This window comes from Vipera berus (genome assembly GCF_964194415.1).
Source record: "Vipera berus genome assembly, chromosome: 1".
NCBI classification, from domain to species: Eukaryota; Metazoa; Chordata; class Lepidosauria; order Squamata; family Viperidae; genus Vipera; species Vipera berus.
In genome coordinates, this window is record NC_138202.1 from 201,432,378 (window position 1) to 201,459,727 (window position 27,350).

The following is a 27,350-nucleotide window of genomic DNA, read 5'->3' on the forward strand; positions in this document are numbered from 1 at the left end:
TTTGGGAAAGATTCTCATTTCACTTTTATTTAAAGGTCATGGTGAAACAGATATCGCGGATGGTGGTAAACCTAAAGAACATTCCAAGGACGACGAAGACCAGATAGCCAAATACCGAGAACTTCTTCGGAGTATTCATGAAAAAGAAAAGAAGTCTCAAGACACTGATATGGAAATGGAAATTAAATGGATTCCTGGTAGGTTGCTCTTTCTTTCGTTATAGCATTGGTTGTCCATTTCTGATTTCTTCTCCCTGAATATCTTGTAAGTTCCATCATTAAAGTATACACTGATCGCAGCAATCAAACTAATGACTGGTCAATATCGAGTCAAAATTATTCTACTTAAAAGTATTTTAAATACCGGTATATGGAGAGAGAACATGAGCACAAAAGAGATTTATGTAGGTTCACATCTATAGGTTGTTGGTTTTTTTTAATGCTTTGCTTTGTTTTGGCCGTAAGTTGAATTTGTCAGCTACAAGCTTGGTTCTAGTTGTCTATGAGTAGCAAAGAGAGAGTGTGAAGGCTCTGCTGATTTTTTTTTAAAATTTTTTTTAAGGGATAGAAAGTCTTTCTGCCACCGGAAGGGTTGTGGCTTGGCTTATTAGAGTTTAGCAGGTGCAGAATGGTTATGCTCACAAATACAGTACTGTAGTTGTCTTTCTGAGAGTTGTCGCCCTAGTAAACAGCAAAACAGGTTGTTGTTGTTAGTTGCGAAGTCACGTCTGACCCATTGCGACCCAATGGACAACGTTCCTCCGGGAGGTCATTTTTGTACTGTCCATGGGGTTTTCATGGCAAAGATACTGGAGTGGGTTGCCATTTCCTTCTCCAGTGGATCACGTTTTGTCAGAACTCTCTGCTATGACCTTTCCGTCTTGGGTGGCCCTGCACGGCATAGCTCATAGCTTCATTGAATTACGCAAGCCCCTTCACCACGACAAGGCAGTAATCCATGAAGGGGAGCAAAACAGGTAGTCCTCAGCTTATAACAATTCATTTAACAACCGTTCAACCTTATGGCAGCTTCGGAAAGAGTGACTTACAATTGGTCCTCAAAGTTATGACTGTTGCCACCCCCCCCTGTGTGACATGATGGCAGTTTGGGCACTTGGCAATCGGATTTATGATGGGTGTAGTTTCTTGGAGCCACTTGGCCCAGCCAGCATCTGACAAGCAAACTGAATTGGAGAAGCTTAAGTTTTGCTTAATGACCGTGTGATTCACTTTGCAACCAGAGTAAAAATGGTTGTAAAATTGGGTGCAGTTGCGCTGAATGACTGCACTGCTTAGTGATCAAAATTCTGATCCCACCCAACCATAAGTCAGGGATCACCTGTACAAGGTCTGTGGAGAGTTGCATTTGCATACGCAGAATCCTTATGCAGAAAGGGGGAAAAAATAAGCTTGCTTTTTCTAGACACATTTTCATGTCTTCTGCTCTAAATCTCATGTCTGCCTTTTCACTTTAGGAAAAGATCTGTGTCCCACCTTGCAGTGAGATATTGTTGCTTAAGTGAAAGCTAAAAAAAATTAAGATGTGCTGAAGATGTGCTCCTCTCTCTTGGTGGAAATGTTTCAAATTTTTTAAAGTAACAAAATTTTATAGACAGCTGGGGTGGGGAAGCCTTTTCAGTTCATTATTTACAGTGATTTAATTTTGTGACAGTTCGGTTGGAAAGTTTATTGTTCTAAAATTACAAATGAACACGTAGGAATCTAGCCTATGCTGCAACTTCTCACCATTTACTCTGTTTTCTCTAAACAGTTCTTCGACTTTGCACATTGTGGGTTGCTTAGAGAAATTGGGACATGGTTTGGCACGTGGCTTGTAAGACAATCTAATTTATGGCAGAGGTTCATTCCCTTTATGCTTCATATTACATCCAAGTTGTCTTCTTCCAAATGGAGCAGTTGATTTCATTCTCTGGAAAAACTCTTTCAAGTTTTTTAGGAACCGCACTATGGAAAAATATGCTTCAACACCTAACCTTGCCCTTTTAAACTAACATTTTGAGGCTGCCATCAACATGTAAAAATCCGTTTGTTTTTGTAGTTATCTCAGTGATCTGTTAATTTGCTAACCATAACTATTGTAGCTTTTCTTACAAAGAGCAGATAGGTTAAAACAGGCTGATTGCGTTTTGGCATGCTATAAAGGAGGGAAAAAAGTGCTGATCCAAAATTAGCTTACCTTTTACCATAAACTGCACACTGCATCATGTTTCAAACACCTGATACGAAAGAGCTGTATTGTTGGGATTGAGAAACCAGTAGGACAGAAGCATAGGTCTTTCCTCCATTTGTCTGTTCAGATTAGCTTTAAAGAACAACTTATTTTTGCAGAGTATAGTTGTTGCTGAGATCATTTTTACAGTTTTAAATAGTCATAGTTGTTGTTAAGCTACGTCTGAGAAATGAAAGTCTGGATTGCTCAGTGTCAGTGGCTTGTGCATCCATGTATACGTCGTTGCATTTCTGTCGTCAAACCAGGCTTATTAGTTATCCTGGCAGTCCTCCCCATTGCAAGTTATACTTTCTCAGTTCAGATACTGAGGTAAATAGTGACTTATATGAAATAAATCACTGCGCTGGAATACATGTGAAAAAAGAAAGAGCTCACATAACAGTTTCTGTAAAAGACAACTTCTCAATTCAAATGGAAAAAAGGTAATTGGACTATTTCATATTTTCATGTAGCCCTTTTACAATGATTTGTGGAAACTGGTTTCTTGCCTTTTTTTTTAACGCATCGAAGCTTTGCATCCTGAATTTCCTCTTATAGGAGACGCTTTGTGTAACTAAGCATTCTCAGATGCCCTTCTGTAATCAAAGTACATGTAAAGGTATAACCAAAGGTATAATTAATACATCATAATATGGTTACGGCCTGATTTTAGAGTAGGTTTTTTTAAAAAAAAACAACAACAACCCTCTGTGCTCACATATGCATGTAAAATCTGGTATCCTGCTTGGTCTTGGTAGATTAATTAACCATGCAAGTATAAATCTAAAATATTGCAGTCTGTGAAGTAAAAATACATGTCACCTAAAACATGTTTAACAAATATAAATCTAAAATGATGAATAAAACATAAGTGGTTATTCCTGTGACCAGTTAGGCCTTGTTTTCATGGTCACTTCCTTAAATTATGCCTCGAAAATTGAAGGGTTTAAGGTAGAAGGTGAAAACATTCATTTTCTTGCAAATCAGTCAAAAAAAGAGATTATCATCTCCTCAACCATCTGAAACTAATTAGTATTTCTGAGGATAGTCCCAAGCGCAGGCCACTAGATCTGGCTTTAATAAAAACTCTATGAATGACATTTTCTAGATTTTAAACCAGGAGAAAAAAAATGTAGCATTTTCTTCTGATGGAAATATTGTTCTTTTCCATGGGTTTACCTGGATTCCTTCCGAATTCAGCTGCAAGATAAGTACTTCAAAAGAGAAGACTGCTATTATCTAAAAAAAATGACAGGTTTTCATTTTCTCTGCTTCAGTCCTTCTTTAAATACATTTTTTGCTGTCTGTTTTCATGCCGTTGTTACCAACAATATACAGATACCAAGACTGGAAAGAGGGTGACTATATATACTGATTCCTATTTACATATTGGAAACCCCAATCTTTCTACAATCTATAGATTGGGTAGGAAGGAAAATTGGGTGGAATCCAACGGAATATGGCAAAGAATGGTTGAAAAGGACTAGTTTTGTCTGGCTTGCTGAATAAGAACTGGGTTGAATCCAACTTAGTAAATGCCAGTCAGACCAATCAGAACAAGCCACCACCGATGGTGGTTTTTTTGTTTGTTTCTTTGGGTTTTGTGTTTTTTTTTTGTTTTTTTACTTCTTAGTGAAGCCACAGCTTCACACTCATGCAATATGCTCTCCCATTCAGATTTCAAAAAAAAAAACCTGGTTTGGTGTAAAGAGCTGCTGTCTTGTGTTCTCTCATTGGTTACAGGTCTGAAAGAAAATGCTGAGGAAATGGTAAGAAACAAGCTAGAAGGCAAGGATAAACTGACTCCCTGGCAGCAATTTCTGGAAAAGAAGAAAGAGAAAAGGAAGATGAAGAAAAAGCAAAAGGTAATTTATGCCCTGAGTTAAATATTTGAAAGGTTTCTATCTTTGGAAAAATCCTGAAGAGCTTGTACTTACTCTAGTATACAGAAATCTTTTATCTGGGATCCTTATGCTAGGACTCCTATCAGGTTAGGCCACAGGTCTGCAACCCGCGGCTCCGGAGCCACATGCGGCTCTTTCAGCCGTCTCCTGCGGCTCCCAGTCCTCTGCCATGTGCAGTTCAAAAAAAAAAAGTGGGACTAAAAAAGTTCAACCAATCAATTCAAATATGCAGGGTAAGTGCATATCTTGCCTTGGCTCTTCAGTCAAACCCTGTTCTGCGCATGCGCGCATGTATGCGCATGCGCACACATTTTTTTGCGGCTCCCATTTTTTCCTTTTGTGAGGGAACCGGTTCCGAGTGGCTCTTTCACTCTTTCAGCTTGCTGACCCCTGGGTTAGGCTTATTGGGAGGTAAGACTGTCTTTCAAAACATGCCTAATGTGTAGCTGCACGCCGCAAGGGACACCGTGGTTATTGGGTGCTAACTGTCTTTCATCTGTTTATCATTCATTCGCTGCTAATATATGTATGTCTCACCTTCAGAGAAAAAAGAAAGCCGTGGATGATTTGCAGCAAAAAAAGAGAAAGAAATGCATAATAATAATTTCAGTTGACCAACGTTAACAAAACTCAAATGTTTAGCTGTATGTATACTATTTTTTTCTAAACCAGAGCTATGTTTAATCTGTTCAGGGCTACATTCTTTCGTGGAAAGCCTTTTGACAGTGTTGAAGCAAGCAGAGGTTGAATCCGTAGACCAATAACCATTGGGGTACATTCTTGCTATGACAACTTTTATTTTCTTTCAGTGACACTCTTCCCCTTCCCCTTTCTCTTTTTGAAGTTTCAGAGAAGAGACATTTTACGAATTCCTTGTGTAAGAGATTTGAAGTTTGTCCAAGGGATGCAGGTTTTAGAGCTCGGAAATGAGAGTTCTCTTGTGTAAGATAATTTGAGGTTTGTCCAAGGGTTGCAGGTTGTGGAGCTTGGAAATGAGTTTTCTTTGCTTGGAATTGAAAAGACAGCAGTGTGAGTGTGAGATGATCCTCTCTAAATAGAGCTATCCATTAGTAGGGTGTTGCTCTGAGGAGCTGTGTTTTCCCCAATTGCCACTTGTCATGCAGTGGGATGTTTGAGAATGCCTCCAAGTGACCTTAGTAGCCTGGCTGGTTGATATGGAACGTTTTCCTCAATGAGCCCCTTGATATTTCTAAGGAATTTTTATCTGCTAGAAAGTTAATTTGAAACCCCACAGTTTTCTTGTTACTTGAACTGCAATTAACGAGAGTATAAGAGCAGGCAAATGATTGATCATCAAGAAATCAAAACTGTGTTTTTCTTTTGCCTTTGGTAAGCTTGTAAATGAAAGATATGTTATGACTAAAAGAAAAAATAAATGTATTATGTCTCCAGACACATCTCCTTGATACTATGTCCTTGATAAGTTCTCCATCACTAAAGGGAATGTTCATTAGTGTTGTTGAAAAATAATCTTGAACTGCCAACTGAATCAAAATGATGTCTTTTAAAAAAAATCTTAAGCAATGAATAGATTTTTGTTTTCTTTTTAACACTGGAAAGCTCTTCAAAGAAATAGATATTTTGGGATTCGACTAGCAAACTGGTAGAGTCTCCATGATTAGGTTTTCTCATGGAGAAATGAAAAGTAGAAATTCCAGTCATCTCTTTATTTTAAGGTTAATCTTCTACTCTGAGGATGTGTTAATTCCATATGGATTTCTTTCTTCAGAATGTGTCAGCCAAAATTTTGTATTCTATAAACTGAGTTTCAGAGTGTACTTTATTTTGGAAAAGTTGATCAAGCAACTTTTTGTAGCAACATTAGATAACCATCTGTTTAAAGACACAATGCTTGAATTTGTATTTATGATTATTATGATTTTGAGTTATTTGTATAATCTCTGTAATTAAGAAAGTGGGCTATACATTATCCCACAAAACACGTAGAAGGGTCAATGCCTCATATCAGACAGTTATGCCAGGGTAAACATCTCAGACATACGTAAAGTGCATATCTTTATGAGCGAGAAAAGCATGTTCTGTCCATGTATACAGTCAGATCCTGCCCAATCCCACCCTTTCAACTGAAGAAATGTTTAATCCTTTTAGATCAAAGAGAAAAGTTGAGTAATGGGGCCAGGAAAAAAGAGAAAACTAACTCTGTACTTTTGAGCCCCTGATTAAAGGTTGGAATCTACAGGAAGCTCAAAAAGTCAAAGAAGAAAGCCAGAGAAGAATTTTTACTTCAAAAATCCATTTACCTCTAAGGAATAAATAAAGTCTAGCTGGAAAATTGCATAAGAATTTTGATATTTTTTTTATGTTCATATATGGTATTAGTTAAGCCTTCTAATTTCTTATGTTTGTTTCTCTATATAAATATGTAAATCTGTGCAACCTCAGACATATATTTCTACCTCATGCTGTGTGTCAGATTAGTTTCATCTTATGGTCAGCCTAGAACAGGGGTAGTCAGCCTCGGCTCTTTTATGACTCATGGACTTCAACTCCCAGAATTCCTAGCTGACTCAGGAATTCTGGGAGTTGAAGTCCATGAGTCATAAAAGAGCCGAGGTTGCCTACCCCTGGCCTAGAACATGGCATGTTTTTGTAAATTTCTTAAAGGTAAATGGGGTTTCATGTGCCATGTCTTTTCTTGTTAAAGTTTGATTTTGTTTATCTTTTGTAAGAGTGATCTGTATCCCAGACGAGGGAGGTGAAACACCTAGTCTCACACCTTTATGCTACGTACCCCTCCCTATCATTTTTACATTTTAATAGTCTATGTCTCACAGATACACCAGGTGAGGGGTTTCCTAGAAAATAGTTAGAGTAGGAATTACCAAGCTGTTACAGCAAAGTGTGAGTGGGATCAGATTTTGAAGATGCAGAATGCTTCAGGGAGAGAGGCTTGAAGCCTCTAGCCTTCCATCCCATACACAGATTCATGCTGCTATGTATTTTTAAGAGCTAATTATTAACTTCTTCATATTAATAACCTCCAGTGAAGCTCTCGACTTTGTAAATGGGCCTGTCATTTTATCTTCATAGCAACTCTAAGAGTCACTAAAATAAGAAATAGCGACTTGCTCGCAGCCATTTAGTAAACGTTAAGTCAAATGTTTCTTTAACTCAGTCTTGTACTATGGTCATTCCATTCCTTCACCCGATCATATTGTGATTATCTCAGCATAATCTCAAATTTAAGCAGTGTTTCTAAATACCCTTTTAGAAGGCATTATCCTATCTTGCCCATCTTTCTTCAAGACACCTGTAGTTGAAATGATTCCTAGGCTTTAGAAAACCCTTTCCCCCTTTTTCCATTCCATGAGCCGTGGTAGTGCAGTGGTTAGAATGAAGTACTGCAGGATACTTCGGCTGACTGCTGGCTGACTGCAGTTTGGCAGTTTGATTCTCACCGGCTCAAGGTTGACTCAGCCTTCCATTCTTCTGAGGTCGGTAAAATCAGGACCCAGATTCTTGGGGGCAATTGGCTGATTCTGTAAACCGCTTAGAGAGGGCTGGTAAAGCACCGTGAAGCGGTATATAAGTCTAAGTGCTATTGCTTTTTATTCCGTTCCGTTGCATTCCAGGGCTTATTCATTCTGAGAAGGAGCTGTGATATGAATAAATAGTAGCTTAGTCTAAAAAAGAAAATGTTCCTACAAATATCCTGGTGTCTTGTTTACCACAGTTTTCATTCACTAGATAGAATATACTGTAGGGAATGGATTTGAATATTGTAGATTCTCCTACCTTTCTTGACTAAAGAGTTTATGAGGCATCAAAATGTAGGACAAAACAAGAATCCAACAATAAATCCATGTTCTTCACAAAGAAGAGCTTTTTAAGCAAGGTGCATGTCCTTGACTGATTTTTTGACGAATTCATAGCATAAGTTCTGTTTTTCCCCAACTCTTCAAGTCTCCTGTAAGATAGTCTATTTCCCAAGTTTCACAGTGACTCATCAAAATGGCATGAAAATAAACTTATTTTGTTGCATGAAGCCCAACTGACGCCTAGTTTAATAGTTCATAAAGATAGGCAATGTGATTCCCTTTCAATGTTTTTGACCAATTCCTGTGAACTCCCGTGTGGCCAGTTGTAAAGTATTGTAGCACTAAGAAGTTTGCAAGGCATCCAATTCATAGAGAGATCCAGGATTGTGTTTTATGCAGATATGAAGTTCATTTCATGGTGTTCAGCTGCCTCAAACTTGTCTTTCTGAATTATTATGAACATTGAACAAGACAAAGAAGACAAAGAGTTTAAACATAATAAAAATATGTGTCCCTGCATAATATCTTGGTATGTTTCAGAACTTCAGAATTATCCTTGGGGTTTGTAGCTCAAGGAACATTGACAAATTTGACCTATGCAACTTTTTGATCCTTGAAAATTATTGAATTACCAACATTTCTTGTTGTTGTTGTTAGTTGCGAAGTCGTGTCCGACCCATCGCGACCTCATGGACAACATTCCTCCAGGCCTTCCTGTCCTCTACCATTTTCTGGAGTCCATTTAGGCTCACGCCTACTGCTTCAGTGACTCCATCCAGCCACCTCATTCTCTGTCGTCCCCTTCTTCTATTGCCCTCAACCTTTCCCAGTATTAGACTCTTCTCCAGTGAGTCCTTCCTTCTCATTAGGTGGCCAAAGTATTTGAGTTTCAACTTCAGGACCTGGCCTTCTAAAGAGCAGTCAGGGTTGATCTCCTCTAGGACTGACCGGTTTGATCGCCTTACAGTCCAAGGGACTGTAGGAGTCTTCTCCAGCACCATAGTTCAAATGCTTCAATTCTTTGGCGCTCAGTCTTTCTTATGGTCCAACTTTCACAGCCATACATTGCAACTGGGAAGACCAGTTTCATTTCTTATGAAAATGAACAAAATGGATTACACATTCTCCACTAACAAAAATGGTTGTATTCACTTTTTTGCATTGCTTCATATTAATAAGCACTTGGCTTAGAAGTGTTTTTTGTAGGGCAATCCTGCATCATTTTGTGCTAGCAATTCAATTTTTCATCATACATTTCCTTATAAAATACTTCTTAAGTTGTCCTTAGGAAGTATATAGATGCCTATGGTCCTTGGTTGTGTTAATTTCAGCAAAACATTTGTTTGAAATCATTTTCTTCCTCTATGAAGGGTTTGCGCCTTGGGATTACTTTTGAATAACTTTATGCTTGATGTATTTAATCATATTACTAGTATTTAATACTGAAAATAGAGTGTATTTTGTTTCAGGCTGCTGCCGTTAAGGAAATGCTGACTGAAGATGAATGCCCATCTGATGTTGATTTGAATGATCCATATTTTGCTGAGGAACTTGGAAGACCAGGTTAGATGTCAGATTTGCTATCCCATATTGTTAAAGATGACACAGTACATATCAAATGTTTTATCCAAGAAGCTGTGACAAAAGCAGTCACTCGATGCTTCTTTGGCGGCGTTGTACTTGTTATATGTGTTAAAACAAACTGTTTAATCGTTCTTTGCTAATTAAAAATAGGAGCAAGAGCAGAAAAACAAATGGATCATTTTTGCAATGAATGCAGAAATAACAGTTTTCTCCGATTTTGTCTGTTGCTACTGTTGCCATTGGTTCATTTGAAATTGCTGGAAAGGGATGGAATTAGTAAATCATATCAAATGAGGATAGAAAAAAAATGCAAGTGAAATGTGATTATATTCCAAAAATGCTTTATAGTACATTGATAGGGCAAATTCAGGACTTAGCTGCCGAACGATGCTCAAGCTCTGTTGATGAAACTGTTGTTTTTTTTAATTGAAAAGTTTTACAAAATTTAATAATAAAGCCTCCCTCCCCCTCAACCCTCCCCCCTCCCCTCCCCCCCAGACTTCCCAAAGCAGAATACAGGGTGCTATATATAACAATCTTATGCAAACATATGCTAAATATCTTTTAAAACGTTAACAAACCTTCAACTCTTTAACTCCCTTATAACAAAACTAAAATAGTTATAATAACACATCTATAATTGTTAAAAATTATTCATAAGCTATTTGAAACTTTTTAGTCCCATATTTGTTTTGAATATAATCTATCTTCTCCATTCCAAAATATATTTTTCTTGCGATTGTTCTTTCAAATATGCTGAAATTTTTGCCATTTCAGCCACATCCATTACTTTAAGTATCCATTGTTCTATTGTAGGTAAATCTTCTTTCTTCCAGTGTTGCGCCACCAAAAGTCTGGCTGCCGTTAATAAATGTAACATTAATTTGGTTTCTATAATGGTACAATCCGAAATAATCCCCAATAAAAATAACTGCGGAGTAAATCTTATCTTTTTCTTAAAAGCTTTCTGAAGAATCCACCATATTTTTATCCAAAAGGCTTTAACATTTTTACATGTCCACCATAAATGATAACAAGTAGCCTCTTCACTATTACATCTCCAACACTTAGGTGGTTGATTTGGATACATACATGCTAACTTTTTAGGGTCTAAATGCCATCTATAAAACATCTTATAAAAATTCTCTCTTAAGTTTTGCGCTTGTGTAAATTTTACATTTCTAACCCAATTTTTTCCCCAAGTATCCATCATTATGGGCTCTTGAATATTCTGAGCCCATTTTATCATACAATCTTTAACGAACTCCAATTCTGAATCAATCTCTATTCGTGCGTTATATAGCCTTTTTATATGCGATTGACTTTCATCTCGATGAAACTGTTAATAGAATTTATAGCCAGCAGGGTTCCTTAATCTTCAGAGATGGTATCCTTGCATTTTATGCTCTGGAAGCTGCTTTGACTAACTCCTGATTTCAAAAGTAATTTGCCTTGTCAGGAAATTGCTTCTATATAAAATAATGCCAAGACAAGTACATTACAGACGTCGTGCAGCACTCTAAATGGTGTTTTTAATGTTTTTAATTAAACCTATGAATTAAGTAGTGTAGGTAGATTCTTTGGGGGGTTTTTTGCTTGCTTATTTGTAGCCCCAAATGCTCAATGGTTAGGATACAACAATATCAGAACAAGAATAGGGTGTGTGCATGAAAGTGCTTGCATGTATGGGTCTATGCATCAACAATAGAAATCTAATATATTATAGGGACTATTAAATTAAACTAATCTAAAAGTAAAATGCCCAGTGGAACAATACTAATTTGGCTGTTTTTTTAAAACATCTTTAGACTTTATTATTAATTATTATTATTTATTATTTCCTCCAAGGAAATAATCTTCCATGAAATTCTGCCTACCACTGAGAAGGTCTCTTTTCTGCCCCACATCTGGTGAAACAGAGGTACCTATAACAGAGCCTTTTTAAATGATCAAACTAGGTGGGGCAGATTTGATTTTTTGAAGCTGAGGGACGCGGTGGCTCAGTGGGTTAGGATGCTGAGCTTGTCGATCAGAAGGTCGGCAGTTTGGCGGGTCGAATCCCGAGTGCTGCGTAACAGAGTGAGTGCCTGTTACTCGTCCCAGCTTCTGCCAACTTAGCAGTTTGAAGGCATGTAAAAAATGCAAGTAGAAAAATAGGGACCACTACGGTGGGAAGGTAACAGCGTTCCGTGCGCCTTTGGCGTCTAGTCATGCTGGCCACATGACCACGGAGATGTCCTCGGACAAGCGCTTTAAAACGGAGATGAGCATCGGCCCCTAGAGTCGGAAACGACTAGCACGCATGTGCGGGGGAACCTTTACCTTTATAACAGAGCCTTTTTAAATGATTTTTTTGAAGCTGTTGCGTGATGAATACTGGTTTATACATGGTGTGTACTTCAAAAGGCTTTAAAAGTGATAACTGATAGTATGAATTGGGACTATGGGCAACCATTGATTTCAGAACAAATAGGCTTATAAACCAGAGCTTATAGAAACTAAAGAGGAAAAAAAAGTCAGATTGTTTTGTATAGTGAATATATTCAGCTTTCTAGCATACCAAAAAAAATCCCTCTGCAAGATGATGAATTTATTATTTTTTAGCTTTGGAAACCAAGTCTCTCTGTATTGGTAGACACAAAGCATTGTGGTTTGCTTTTTAAAAAAAGTTTTCATATAGCTTTGATACAAGAACAAGCGTCTTGAATAAATTACTTACAGATATTTCCTATGTGCTTGCCAAGGGAGAAAGGAAGAAAAAAAACAGCTTTTACATAATGTTTACTGCACACGATGTTACATTTGCTTATTTCCTGAAACATGGTTTGAGATTTTTTTTCTTATGTCTAGCATGTATTCTCTCTTTTTCTCACTTTTCAAAAGACTTTGCACCATTGTGAAATCTATATTTCTTACCCCACAAGTATCTCAGAAATAAAAAAAGTCCTATTGGGGTAAATGTTATTCATTTAAAATACTTTAGGCCACCCTTTATAGCAGGAGTCTTTTGTCTTGAGGAAAATAATCTCTGACTAAACTTTTTCCCTCACGAAGATGATTCATTTTCTTATTTTTTCCCACAGATAAATTTTATTATGTTTTTAAAGCCTGATATTCCAGAAGGTTTTCTATTATCTCAGGAGACCATTATTTACATGTGTTTTAATACTTACATTTATTTCGGCTTAGGTTTGAATAAAACATTAAAGAAGGGAGAAGTTGTTAAAGAAGAGGATGAGGATGCTGAAAAGCAGAAGGTAGGAGTCACTTTAAAGAAATACTAACGTTAGATATAGGAATGAGTACTTTTAATAGTACTTGTGCTGTCTGGGATAAAAGGAACCTGCCTTTTGTTCATGAGATATCATTACCTCAGATATGAAGACAAACAATTACATCCTTAAGGCTGAAAACTGATGTGAGACTATCTACACTCTTTGAGACACACAATCACTTTCAGGAATTAACCAACATGTTCCTTTTATTCTTTTTTTTTTTTTTTTTTACAAAAAAAGGGTACTTACATCCTTGTCCTAGCTTAGAAATGTGTCTCGTGTGGGCCTTTCCCATCCGATAGTAACAAGACTGGTACAAACATTGGCTTTAGCAGTGCTAAAGGGTTAGCTGTTTTTCTTTTTTGCTGAAGCCTTACCTCTGGCGAATGCCGGTGATGAGGAAAGTTGAACAAACAAGCCTAAATAAAGAATATCAGTGTCCAAATATGGTGTGTTTTCCTTTTTCACTATTGCCATTTTGGTCCCTCAGCAGAGGAAGGATCAAATGAAAAGGGATGGTTGGGGAGAGGAGCTGTTTAAAATCCCTTAAGAGAGAAATTGGGGACTCTTCTGTCTTTCTTGCTATCCCAATCCATGTCTAAATGGTAGGAGAGAGGAGCAGATGTCAAGACACAAACATCGCTTTTTTAAATCTAAACTGGGTTAATTGCAAACGTTCTCTGAGAAAAATCAGTTATGTAAACTACTTGTAAATACCACAATTCACGTTACTTTGCCAGTGCATTTATTAATTGGCTTTGTATTGATATAATGATGAGCTGTATGTCATCTTCAGACTGTTAATATACATCAGGCATGTCAAACATGTGACGTCACGTGACGTCGCGTGACATATCGGAGCTTTTTCCCCATTGCCAGCAATGGGGTGGGCACGGTTTTGTTATGACGCATCCGGCCCGTGGGCCGGCAGTTTGACACCCCTGATATACATTAATACCACAACTCAGTGTGCTGAAACAAAAAGCAGCTTATGTTGCATGAAATCAGAACAACCTCCTAATTAAAATGACTATTAATGGAAATTAGTGGCTGGGAAAACCCTAATAACAAAAATAGAATTTATTTCTTATTCCTTAAAAAAGAAACGAGATGGAAGTTTCATTGGAAAAATGGATGTCACTTTGTGAAATGATTCTCCTGTATTAGCCAGTGTGGCAAGATAATCATAGGATGACTTTCTCAGAAACACAGCTTTCTTCCTTCTCGTTTCTGAAATGTCTGTACTTGCAAGATGTTCCCAGCTTTTGCCATGTAGTCTGAATCAGTTTAAACATCACCACCATCCAAATGAAAGGGCAATGGAAAATATTTCCTCAGGGACATTCCACATAATGTCATGATACTGCACATGTTTGAAACAATACATGGCAACTTTGAAATGACTATTTGTGATCATGTTTTAGCAGTTGCCAGATGTTGATTGTCATGCTATGATACTGGTGAAGTCTGAAAACTTCTAGTGATTTGAAGAAAAACTCCATATCGTATTTCTGTAGCACTGTAGAACTAGTTTGCTATTGTCTTTTTCCAGAGTGTTTTTTTTCCCCAGTGAAGCTTGTAATCCTAATGTTTCCTGGTGGCCTCCCATTTAAACAATAATAAAACCATGATTAATAGTTTAGGACCAGGCAAGGTTTGCTAGATTCTTTTTGTATGCCAATGAGAATATAGTAGTGTGACATGCATTTTGTCTTTTTTTTATGCTTCAAAAAGATGATTATCTGCAACTGGAACATTTTGACTTGGAAATATTTTGAACATGTCTAATAAGAATATTTATATCTACCATGTGTAAATGCAAATATTTGATTTGTAGATATGCCAAAAAGTATGCCATTCTCAAATTGCTAAAAAGATTAGCTGCTTGTTTTTCCTATTAATTCGTAGAAAATAATACCTTGCTTATTGACTGATGGAAGGAAATTAGCCTGTGGAAAAATAGATGGTTTCAACTGCTAGAATTCCCATAATAAGATAGTTTCCAAGAATTCTTCCACATCTCTGGCAAATATTCAGGTTGGGAATGGTTTCTTCAGAGCAGGAGCTTAAATCCCACTGATGCAACTAAAATATTGTGTTCAAATAAGCCCAAGTACACACAGTCCACTTGCATGCTCTGCCATGTTGGAATATATCTGGAGAACATGACACCAACTATGTTAAAACTTCAAGCAGTCTTGGAATATGCTGTTAAGAGATTCTTCCTGTGATTGATATTTGAATTAGATTTTGCTTGGAAGTTTAAGACACGTTACCTTTTTCAAAGGAAAGACGGGTTAAAAGCATAACAAATAAACCACAGAGATTAGAATTCTTAATCTAGTCTTATTGCAGTGAGGGTGATGCTATTAATTGCTTTTTCTTTCTTTCCCTTTTATAATAAAGGGATCTTATCCTTGCTAATAACAATGTTTTGTAAATAGATCGGCTATTATGGTTGTCCCAGTCCTGCATTAGCAGCTCGGTCTTTGGAGACATAGAAACATCTGGAATCTGTATTACTTGAAGTGTGATACAAACAGGGCCCCTCTGTTCTGATTGTAATAGGCTGAAATGGCTTTGCTGGTGATGGAGGATGATGCCGAGGAGGAAAAGTGCCACTTCAATTACGACAAGATTGTAGAACAGCAGAACTTGAGCAAAAGGAAAAAGAAGTTGCTAATGAAGAAGAAGGAACTGCTGACAGATGACTTCCAGGTAACAGAACGGGCTTCCCTTTTCTGAAATGGAGTAAACACACGGATCATTTTGACTTAATATATACTAAGAACCACATGGCTATTTTTTTTTAATTCCATTTATAGCCCGCCCTTCTCCGAAGACTCAGGGCGGCTTACAAGCTTAGCAGTAACATGAATGTATATTTTACTATTATCATTCCCATTGTTTTGATATTGCCCCATATCACTTAATGCCTAAGTAATCTTTTACTCCTGGAATCTTAGCTGGGCATAATGGGAATGAAAGCTACATATTCTTCCTTTGCCCTTGTCTTTCCATGAATACGTAGAATGTAGGTAAGTGGAATAGGAGGAGGCGGTGGCTCAGTGGGTTAGGACACTGAGCTTGTCGATCAGTCCACGAGTCATAAAAGAGCCGCGGTTGCCTACCCCTGACCTAGGGGAATACAGATTGATTGGAAAAGCTGTTCTTCATATGTTTTCAGAGGAGCAACATGGGCCTGGTTTCTATATTGTTCTTGTATTAAGAAGACCCAGAAGAAATAGTAAGAAGGTAAAAAGAATGCATAGGTAGTCCTCAACTTATGACCTCAACTGGGACTAGAATTTTGGTCATAAGTCATGACAGACATAAGTTGAGGCACCCCCATGAGCAGACCCGATTTTAATTATTGTTTTTATAGTGATCATTAAGTGAATCATGTGGTCATAAGTATGAAACCATTCTCCCAAATAGGCAGCTTTTTTTGCTGGAAACTGGCAAAATAAAAAAAATTAAAATTAAAAACTGAAGACATGACCATGGAACACTGCAACTGGTTGCAAATGTGAGAATGTTGCCAAGGGCCAAAATCCGGACATGTGACTGCAGGGAGATATTTGATGAATGATATTTTCATGTAGGTAAGACATGGTCCAATATGTTTAGCATATTGTGAGATATATGGTCTCTTGGCAAATTCATGATCTGTGTATTTAACATGCCTGAGAATTGCTCCCTGAGTCCAAAGGTCATTGTATGTCCTCTTAAGCAACATCTTTCTTGCACGGTACAGTTAACAATTTTCTCCTCATTTTGCTTTTGGCAAGTAAAATTTCCTTTATTGCTGTTCCCAGGTAAATGTTGACGATGACAGATTTCAAGCCATGTATACTTCCCATTTGTACAATCTGGATCCTTCCGATCCAAACTTTAAGAAAACAAAAGCAGTACAAAAGATTTTAGAGGAGAAAGCTCGCCGAAGGCATCAAAGGTCAGCTGAGGCAAAAGGAGAGCAGGACATTATGGCAGAGAAGAAAACTGTTGCCAGAAAATCTCTAGATCCTGCATTGTCGATGCTGGTCAAATCTGTCAAGAATAAAACAGAACAGTTTCAGGCAAGGAAGAAACAGAAAATTAAGTAACTTGACTGAAGAGTTTGAAGATGGACTTTCCAAGAAGACACAATTTATTTTAGGCTAAAAAAAAACAACCCACTGGGTCCTTGAACCTTTCTTCACCTTTTGTTTCAGTTCAAGTTCAATGCTTATAAAAATCGCGCCACAGGAATTGCAAAATAAAGTTATCCTAAAAAGCAAATAGAATTTATTTTGATTATATTAAAAAAGGAGATTGCTTTCTTTCATAATATGATGTGGAATTTGGTTCTTGAACATTTTTAAATGGGGAAAATATTTTGGATATTTGTAATCGTATTAATAAAGTGGATTAAATAGAAAGCATGTGACTGTTATTACTGCGACTAGCATTGAATAAGAACACAGTGCTTAAAGTTGTAGGATACTTTTTAAAAATTCAGTTCTCAAAAAATTTCAAAGATGTATTGCACTATCAAAAGATTGTCATAGTTTTTGTAATATTACATTAGTTCTTTGATTCACACAAAAAATTGAAATTAAGAATCTGATAAGCTATGTACATTTCCAAATTGCTGTACAATTCAGAGTTCTGGCTAATCATTAATACACAGATTATTTCTTCAAAATATCTTCCGCTATAATTTTACAGGACGTGGTAAATGGCTGACAATGCAAACAAGAATCAGTGTTCTCCCAGATTTAGATAATTCAGTATTTCCTTTCTGGGAATTGCTAGATGCATATCTGCACTCAAAGGCTTGATTGTCTTAACTGATTAATTGTTCCAATAGGACTGAATTTATGAAACAGTCTTGATTGCCAAGCAAAAACGTACAAGCAATGCCATCCTCTATTTTTGAAACAAATTGGGAGCAGCTGCTTTATTCTAACATTTGTGAAACAGGTTGCTCTCCATACTGGTTGAAGTATTCTCTCTTCCCTTCTGATGCCAGAAGACACAACTGGGGAGTGCTCTTGCAAGGAGGGCATGCTTAACTTTTATTGCAGCTTCACAAAACTAGGATACCCTAGGAAGTTTTTGCATGTGATATTTGATCCATTTTGAACCCATAGCGAAGGATTCAACATCTTATCGTTTGGAGCTGAGCTCAGTTTGATATTCCATATGCCTTTAGCTATAATAATAATAATAATAAACCTTTATTGTCAAAGTACAACATGTGTACATTGAGATTAGCTGAGACTCCCCCCGTGCTCCCTCCCCCTAACACACAGTGACAACAAACCCTCCATCCTACCACACCATGTGAACCAACTACACCACACACCGGCCTCCCAAGTCAATTCTGCATAAGATTATGTCCCATTTAAAAGCCTAACAGCTATCATACCAAACTTAAAAACAAGTGAGTTGAGGCTGACCGTACCTTTCATTTGAACTGCGGCACATGGAGGTGGAGTGCTGACCTCCCCATCTCAGTTGAAGTTGAATGTTCTTTTCCTAGATATATTGATTTTTATTGTATTGAATGCATATATACCAGGAGTGTCAAACTCAATTTCATTGAGGGCCGCATCAGCATTGCGGTTGCCCTCATGGGGCCGGGTGGGTATGGCCAGGGTGAGCGTGGCCTACTGGGTGGGCATGGCTACAGTGTGTATGGCCTGCTGGGTGGGCGTGGCCAGCTCTACATCGTTCGCATCAAGGGTGCCTATGGGGGCCTGGGCAGGAGTGGGACAGATCTGAGGGTCTCTGGCAGAAGGAGGGTCTCTGGGCCAGGGCCAAGGCAGTGGGGGCCGTTCCCTCACTGTTTCCAGGATGGCTTCGCAGGCCACATGAAACCACTTCACAGGCCGGATCCAGCCCCCGGGCCTTGTGTTTGACATGTCTGATATATACAGTGGTGGGATTCAAATATGTGAACAATTGGTTCTCTGTGTGGATGCCACTTCCGGAAGTCCATTCTGGGCCTAGGCAACAAAAAATTAGCTACCGCTTCTGCTGAATTGGTGTGAACCAGCTGTATCCCACACCACTGGTATATATCTATCTATGTAGATCTTTGGTCATTCGGGTTTTTCCCCACGTAGAATTGGAGGTATCAGGGCAACGTTTCGACGAAATCTCATCCGTCATCCTCAGGCTGGTGACTTCAGCTTTGTTCTTCTGGGAGAAGTGTGTGGTAGTGGCTGTTTTTTCTTTTTTAAACTGCCAGAGGGGGTGTGTTCTGTGGGTGGAGGTGTGCTCTGATTGGGTGGAGGGTTAGCTGTTTTCTGATTGGGTGGGAGTGTGTTTTGAATGGGGGCTGTGTTCTGATTGGGTGGGGATGTGTTTTGAGTGGATGGGCTGGTCTCAGCTGCCAGCCTTAGACCTGAACTGGTGAGTTGTGCTGCTTTTGTTCGGCTCCGTGTTTGTTATATCTATACACACACACACACACACACACACACACACATATCTCCATGTAGCCTCAGAAGAGAGAGCAACAAGACAAATGGCTATAATATAATTTGGCTTGAAATATATGCTTGAATCACACCTTTGACAGCACACAGCTGACTGCTTGGAAATTTCATTCTAAAAGCATTGGCTTATGGAAACTCCTAGGGAAGATTTAATCATTTGGATCTGACGTATGAGCATGCTGGAGGAACTACAGGTATTTGGACTTGTCCAACCTAGGACTTACTTGGAACATTTTCATGGCAAAGTTTCTACCTTTCTTCATTTGAGGAAATGCATAAAACACCCATGGTTTACAATCTACCAGCCATAAAATTAGCTTGCTTCCCCAAGAGCATTTAAAGTTGTTGTTTGGAGTCCTGCTCTCTCACACTATTGGTTTCCTCCCTGTCCTTCTCTATTAAAGACATAATCAACCAGTCTAAAATCAGCAGTGGAGAACAATGATAACAATGCAAGTTGTCAAAAACCTACAAAACTTAATATGTTGACTTAAAGTAATCATTGCCAGTGTGAAGGTCAGCCCTGCTAGGGCCAGAAATCTCCGTCTTGAAGACACACACCTACATGAAAAGGATTATACTTTTTTTTCTGACAGACATCAATCTTTTTCCAGGATTGATTTTATTTTGCTGACTAATGATTTTTTTTCTAGGATTAAGAAGGTAAAGATCTGTGCAAGAACTATTTCGGACCATAGTCCAGTTTGGTTAGAGATCAATAAGGACAATAGGGATAGGCGCTCGTGGCGCGTAAATGAGAATTTGTTTAGAAATCAGAGAAATGTGGAAGAATGTAAACAGCAGATGAAGGATTTTTTTGAAATTAATATGAATAAGGATACCTCTATGGACATGGTTTGGGATGCTAGCAAGGCCTACATGAGAGGGGTGTTGATATATATGAATAATAAATACAGACGTACTTTGGAAGCCAGAAGGAAAGAATTGGAGAATGAAATTAGGGAAAAAGAAAAGGCCTTAATTTTGAACCCATTGGATGTGAAGACTAAGGAGGTTATTAAGCTATTAAGAGGACAATTTGATAAATTGATGGCTGATCAAGTGGCAACCAATTTGCGGTTTGCCAGGCATAATACTTTTTGCAATGCTAATAAGCCAGGTAGATGGCTAGCTTACAGACTAAGGAAAAAGCAAAGGGCTTCTAATATAGATAAAATTGAACATAAGGGAAAGGTTGTGTTTCAACAGGATCTTATTAAGGAAGCCTTTGTGGATTTTTATTCTAAATTATATGCTAAGGAGAAGATTAATGAAAAAGACATTGATGTATATTTGGAGAATGCTAGCATCCCGGTTCTTACGCAAGCACAAAAAGAGGAGATTAACCAATTGATAACAGAAGAAGAAATTCTTATAGCAATTAAGGAATTGAAGATGGATAAAGCGCCAGGTACGGATGGTTTGACTGCGGTTTACTACAAAAATTTACAAATGGAGTTGATAAAGCCGTTAAAGGAACTGTTCCAGACAATTCAGAGAGGGGGAAAGGTGCCTCCGTCTTGGAGAACTGCTTTTATCTCTTTGATTCCGAAGGAAGATCAAGATGTTACTCAAGTAAAAAACTATAGACCGATATCACTTTTAAATACAGATTATAAGATATTTGCTAAGGTGTTGGCTAACAGATTGATGAGGGTTCTGCAACAGGTGATTCATGGGGATCAAACTGGGTTTATTAGTGGTAGGCAAATGAAAAATAATGTGAGGCATATAGTTGATGTATTAGAGTTTTTGGAAAGGAACAACCAGATCCCTGCGGCGCTAATTTTTTTAGATGCTGAAAAAGCTTTTGATCAATTGAATTGGCAATTTTTGATGAAAGTTTTAGATAAAATGAATTTTGGGGATAAATTTTTGCAACCAATTAGGGCATTATATCAAAAACAAACTGCCCGAATAATAGTTAACAATAGTTTGACTGAAGCATGTAATATTGAGAAAGGCACAAGACAAGGGTGTCCGTTATCGCCTTTACTATTTGTGTTAACATTGGAGATATTACTGGTAAAAATACGGAATTCGGAAAGAATTAAGGGTATACAAATTAGAGATCAGGATTATAGATTGAGGGCGTTTGCAGACGATCTGGTTGTTACAGTGACCCAGCCAGAAAACTCTGTTGTGGACCTGATGGAGATAATAATGCAATATGGGAGGGTTTCTGGATTTAAAGTTAATGCACAAAAAACTAAAATTCTGGCCAAAAATATGACAGTATCGCAAAAGGCTCTTTTAGAAGGATTAACTGGATTTGAGATTGCTAAAAGGGTCAAATATTTGGGGGTGTTTTTGTCACCCTCTAATATAAAGTTATATAAAAATAATTATGAAAAATTATGGGGAAAAATTCAAAAAGAAATGGAGAGTTGGGAAAAATTGCAATTGTCTTTGCTGGGAAGAATCGCAGCAGTGAAAATGAATGTCCTGCCTAAATTTTTATTCTTATTTCAAATGATACCGGTTCTTAAGAAAGATTCTAATTTGGAAGAATGGCAACGGGGTATCAATAAATTTGTTTGGGCAGGGAAAAGGCCACGAGTTAAACTTAAGATTATGCAGGATACTCGTGAAAGAGGTGGTCTTAAAATGCCCAATCTTAAATTATATTATGAAGCTGCTGCGTTAGCAGGAATAAGTGATTGGATTAATTTGACACAAGAGAGATTATTAAATCTTGAGGGCCATGACTTGTTATTTGGCTGGCATGCATATTTGTTGTATGATAAGAAGGTAGATAATGTGTTTAAAGTGCATATTTTAAGACAGGCATTGTTGAGAGTTTGGAAGAAGTATAGACATAAGTTAGACTGTAAGATGCCATTGTGGGCAATTCCAAAACACGCAATAGAAAACATAAATGTTGGTTTCAAACATGATGTGACTACGTATAAGGAGATTTTAAGCTTGGAAAGAAGTGTATGGTGTTTAAAATCGTATAACCTCTTGCGAGATGAGAAGATTGTTCAAACCTGGTTTCAATATACTCAGTTACGGGCCAGGTGGAAAGAAGATCAGAAAACTGGTTTCGCAATGACTGATGAAAATTTGATAAAGCAAATTAGAAATCAGGGTCCAGCACATATCAAACGGATATATCTTGCATTGATAGAAATTGACTCAGAAACAGAACTTGTTAAAGATTGTATGATAAAATGGGCCCAGAATATCCAAGAAGTTATTACAATGGACACGTGGGAAAAGATCTGGGTGAGGAACGTAAAATTTACACAAGCTCAAAATCTAAGAGAGAACTTTTATAAAATGTTTTATAGATGGCATTTAGATCCTAAAAAGCTTGCAAGCATGTATCCGAATTATCAGCCAAAATGCTGGAGGTGTGGTGGCGAAGATGCAACATATTTTCACATATGGTGGACCTGCAAAAAGGTCAAGGCTTTTTGGATAAAAATTTGGTGGAATATGCAGAAGATCTTCAAGCAAAGGATAAAGTTTTGTCCGCAATTCTTTTTGTTGGGTATAATTGCAGATGCTACTGTCGTGGACACTAAGTTGATGTTGAATTTAATTACAGCAGCAAGACTTTTAATAGGTCAATATTGGAAGAAGGAGGAACTGCCGACTATAGAAGAATGGACTCTAAAAGTTTCTGACCTGGCGGAAATGGCAAAGATCTCGGCTTATTTGAAAGATCATTCGCAAGAACGTTATATTATGGAGTGGAAAAAATGGATTGAATATATCCAGAACAAATATGGGACTAAAAAGTTTCATTTAGCATTTGAATAAGTCTTCCTTTCTATTTTCTTTTTTTCTCTATATGAAATATTAGTATCGCTTGTAGTTATCTTATATGAGCTAGAGAGTGATAGATTTAAGAAATTATTATTGGTAGCATATGGATGCTTATGATTGTTTTTTGTTTTTATACCCTGTACTTAGCTCTGGGAAGTCGGGGGGGGGAGGGGGGAAAGGGGGGGAGGGGTAGGGAGGGATAGGTAGGGGAGGGGGAGGGGGGATTGTTAAAGATAAAATGTATTTTAAAACTTTTCAATAATAAAAAAAAGAAAACCTATTCCAAATTTTAGGTGCTACTAGACAACTCGGGGGGGGGAGGGGAGGGGGGAGAGTGAGTGAGAGAGAACTGGAAGCTGAAGTCATATATTCAGAAAATGCTCAGTTTAGGGGGGGGCACACCTAGAGTTAAGGGCAACAGGAGGCCAATCTTTGTTCCTACAATCTTATTTTTAATCTAGTCTTCAGTTGAAGAGTTGTTAGGGAGATGATGACATTTTGAATTTATAGGTACTTTTGCAAAATGGCTGTCACTGGCTATTAACAAATAGATGCTGAAGATATATAGCCAATTACATTAAATATCCAAATGGCATGTTTGGATCGCTGACAAGTCACTGATTTTAAAAAAAAATGTTTCAGCTGTACCTTCTATCACCCAGCTTTTGCATAATGCTTCTTCTCCCTATTTCCATGTGCCTTTGTCTCTCCTTTTGGGGTTGTTGAGTACAGTATACTCCCAAACAAAGCACTAAGTTGCAACTAGGAATCATTTTCAAGGAACATTTGGAGCCAATCTGAGGCCTAAAGGCAGTCTTGGAAAGAAATACTATATAATGCTCCAAATAATATCACAACTTTCTGGTTCTTTCGTTAAAATGTATGTTTTAATATAGAAAAAAAACCTGGCAGTGCCAAGAGATATCTCCAAGAGTCAGTCACATGGGAGCCAATGGATATCCCACGAATCTAATGTTTCATAAAGTGGATTTATGTTGTTCTCTCATTGGTTGAGTGTTTATTTAAAAATGCTGCAAGGGCTTAGATGCATCAAGTACTTTATTTAATTAGACTAGTTTATAAATGATCTGTGTTTTTGAATCTCTGCTTCCTAGTCCACCTTTGAAAAATGGTTTGGGTGAAGCATGACAAAAAAATTCTTTCTGTAATCCTGGCTATCATTATCACTAGATTTATTATAGAGCTGATACCCCCTCCCAACCTTCTAGGGCAGGGGTGTCAAACTCAATTTCATTGAGGGCCGCATCAGCATTGCGGTTGCCCTCAAGGGGCCGGGTGGGTATGGCCAGGGTGGGCGTGGCCTACTGGGTGGGCATGGCTAAAGTGCGTATGGCCTGCTGGGTGGGCGTGGCCAGCTCTACATCGTTCGCATCAAGGGTGCCTATGGGGGCCTGGGCAGGAGTGGGACAGATCTGAGGGTCTCTGGCAGAAGGAGGGTCTCTGGGCCAGGGCCAAGGCAGTGGGGGCCGTTCCCTCACTGTTTTCAGGATGGCTTCACAGACCACATGAAACCACTTCGCGGGTCGCATCCGGCCCCCGGGCCTTGTGTTTGACATGTCTGTTCTAGGGCTTTTGTACACCTGCAGGTATCGTACAAGTAATATTTTTTGGATGTGTTCTCCTTCTGAAGAACTAGAAGACACCTAAAGAATTTCTGGTCTGACATGCCTCATTCGGGATCATAATGGGCCGATGCGGTGAGATATGGATGAACAATAAATGATAAGTCAAGCCTAGGCATTTTATCTGGCCCTTCGGCTGTCCATATCCAGCCTGCAACAATCCCAGGTTCTCATGTGACCTCATGAGAAAATTAATCACCCAACCCAGTTGTAAGTTATTCATGTCCTGAATGGAATTTGCACTCATTCCCCTTGAGGCACTAGAATAGTATCTTGAGGGTATGCAAAGAAAGTGTTTCTACTTATTAAATTTGGAAAGAAAATAATCAAATCCCAGCCCACAGTTTGCTTCAATTGCTTTTTTGTTTTCCTTGCCCAGAGTATAGGTATAGTTGAAATCAAGCAGGATGCAGGAGATCAATGACAGATGTCCCAATTTTCCTTTTTTCCACTGTATTTAGTTAACCTGTCCCTCTCCTGCTAGAAATCAATATATGATAATGGCTTTGGGATTTCTGTGATAGGTTTTAATCATTGGTTATTGTTTCATTTTGCTAAAAGGAAAACCCTTTGTGAAAGATTCTGGGACTAAGTTCTACTTCTTACTTTAAAAATGATAACATGTATTAAATAATAGAACTGGAACAGAAACGCCTTGCAAAACTAAGCAATCCCTCGGGCCCTTGTTTACTCGGATGTTTAGTCTGGCACATATTTGTTCATTCCAACAGAAATTTGGCTTGGGGGAAAAAAAAGGTAGCAGGTTGAATGGTGTCTAGGGAGGGACGTTGGAATGAATCGTGAAAAAATTTATTACCTTTCTCTCGCACTTTCAGAAGTCAGGCTGAATGTCTCACCTTGTCTTTACAAAATATTGCAGGATTACAGATTTTTTTTTTCTTCACTACTGCCTGGAAATGCTTTTCACGTTCTTTTTTTTTAAAGAGAATTCACTTAGCTTATTATCTTGCTCACATGGATAGCTATAAATTGATTAGTAGTATTGTGCTAGATCACCTTGTTGATACAATCACTTCCAAGAACATCATCACTGCAACAGATAATACATAAAATCCTTGGGGATTTTGTCTCCAGGAAGCACTGAGTCTGGAACAGCTCAGAGGTTCATGACTATCGTGCTAACCATAGATTTGTCCCAAATTACTGAGGCCATGATTGAAACTGGAGGTCACACTCTAGACCTTGTCTCAGGGCAGTTGCAATATGTTCTGAAGGTGGAGGACATCTACTTGAGTCCTTGGAAATGACTCCTGGCTAAATAAACAATGCTTTCTAGGTCTTGTCCCAGTGTCTGGGGACTATAAAAGTCAGGAAGTAGTAAGACTGAATGGCTATTAATATATTGCTTGTCCAATGCTGGGAATCTTCCACTTTTAGTCCTGAGCTGGGTGGCATTGCCTCACTCAGGATTGGAGTGTAATCCAGGCATCTTTCTGGACTCTCACTAGTCATTCATACTTCGGTTAGCTCACAGTTGGACTACTGCATTTTATTCTGCATAGGGTGCCCTTAAAGACTATTTGGAAGTGTCAGCTGATCCAGCACAAGCTGTGATGGACAAGCCTCACTTTATCCATGGTTAACAACCCTTCTATGTGGATTGCACTAATTGCCAGTTAGCTTCTGGGCACAATCTATAAAGGCTTATATGGCATAGGATCCACTTATCTAAAGTACCATTTGCCTCTCATAACGTCTGCCTATCCTGTGTGTTCTGATAGGATTGGTTTGCTTAGGTCCCCTTAATCAAACATCACCTAATGGAACCTAGAAGGCAAACCATCTATGTTGGGGCACTTGCCCCTTGGAACAATATTTTGTAGAAATCCACGTTGTTCCCATCTTGCCCATCTTTAGGTATTCTTTAAAAACCTGGCTTTTCAGAAAAAACAAAATAACAGAGTTGGAAGGGACCTTGGCGGCCTTCTAGTCCAACCCCCGTCTCAAGCAGGAAACCTGGCTTATACCATTTCAGACAAATAATTGTCCAATCTCTTCTTAAAAAGCTCCAGTGTTGGACGTGCCTTGGGTTAGATAGGTGGATGGGCAGATGCATTGTGAGGAATATGGACAGAGGATTTCTGCTTCCTGAGTGTTCGCTATTTGTGTTACTATGGAAGTTTTTTCTCCCGTATTGTTTGATTTTGCAAAGTTGCCCAAAGTCATCTTGAAGGGGACAACAAGCACATTCAAACAATCAAACAATAACAATACAGTGCATCTCACAATAATTGGAAGACTATGGCCAGCTACCCTATGTGCCTACGCACTCAGCTATTCATCTATTTCATTGGACTGGCAGCTTCAGATCCCCAATCATCACTGAGACATTCATTAATTCAAGGTTTTGTCACCTTTATACTGGCTTTGGACTGACTAATAATTTCAACTGTTTCCTTCCAATAAAGTATGATTCTCCCTCTAAAGGAGGGTTCAGAGAATGCCAAGTCTTGCTTGTCCCCAAGGAAAGCAGAATAATGATGAGGTGAAATAGCTTTATGCTATTTTCAGTTTGTATTTCATGCTTGGAAGCTGTCCTGTTTTTCAAACCTCACAGAATCTTGTTTACTTCAAAGTCTCATTAGCCTTGCTTTAGCTGAATTGGGCTATCAAGTTAACCAACATTTGGCAA

The 27,350-nt window shown here is 38.3% G+C and overlaps 1 protein-coding gene across 4 annotated transcripts in view; it reads left to right on the top strand.

Moving 5' to 3' along the window:
• ESF1 (ESF1 nucleolar pre-rRNA processing protein homolog) overlaps positions 1 to 17,207 on the top strand; it is a 41,839-nt gene extending 24,632 nt beyond the window's left edge. Inside the window, exons 9-14 of one of the 4 annotated variants that reach the window (XM_081330021.1) lie at positions 36 to 197; positions 3,973 to 4,094; positions 9,403 to 9,496; positions 12,707 to 12,774; positions 15,361 to 15,510; positions 16,611 to 17,207. In XM_081330021.1, the coding sequence (XP_081186147.1) occupies positions 36 to 197; positions 3,973 to 4,094; positions 9,403 to 9,496; positions 12,707 to 12,774; positions 15,361 to 15,510; positions 16,611 to 16,898 (884 nt within the window). In that variant the 3' untranslated portion in view covers positions 16,899 to 17,207. Of the gene's footprint in view, positions 1 to 35; positions 198 to 3,972; positions 4,095 to 4,676; positions 4,778 to 4,826; positions 4,906 to 9,402; positions 9,503 to 12,706; positions 12,775 to 15,360; positions 15,511 to 16,610 lie in introns of those variants that run through there. The other 3 variants (XR_014026740.1, XM_081330023.1, XM_081330022.1) reach the window with 3 other exon arrangements.
• The last annotated feature ends 10,143 nt before the right edge of the window (positions 17,208 to 27,350 follow it).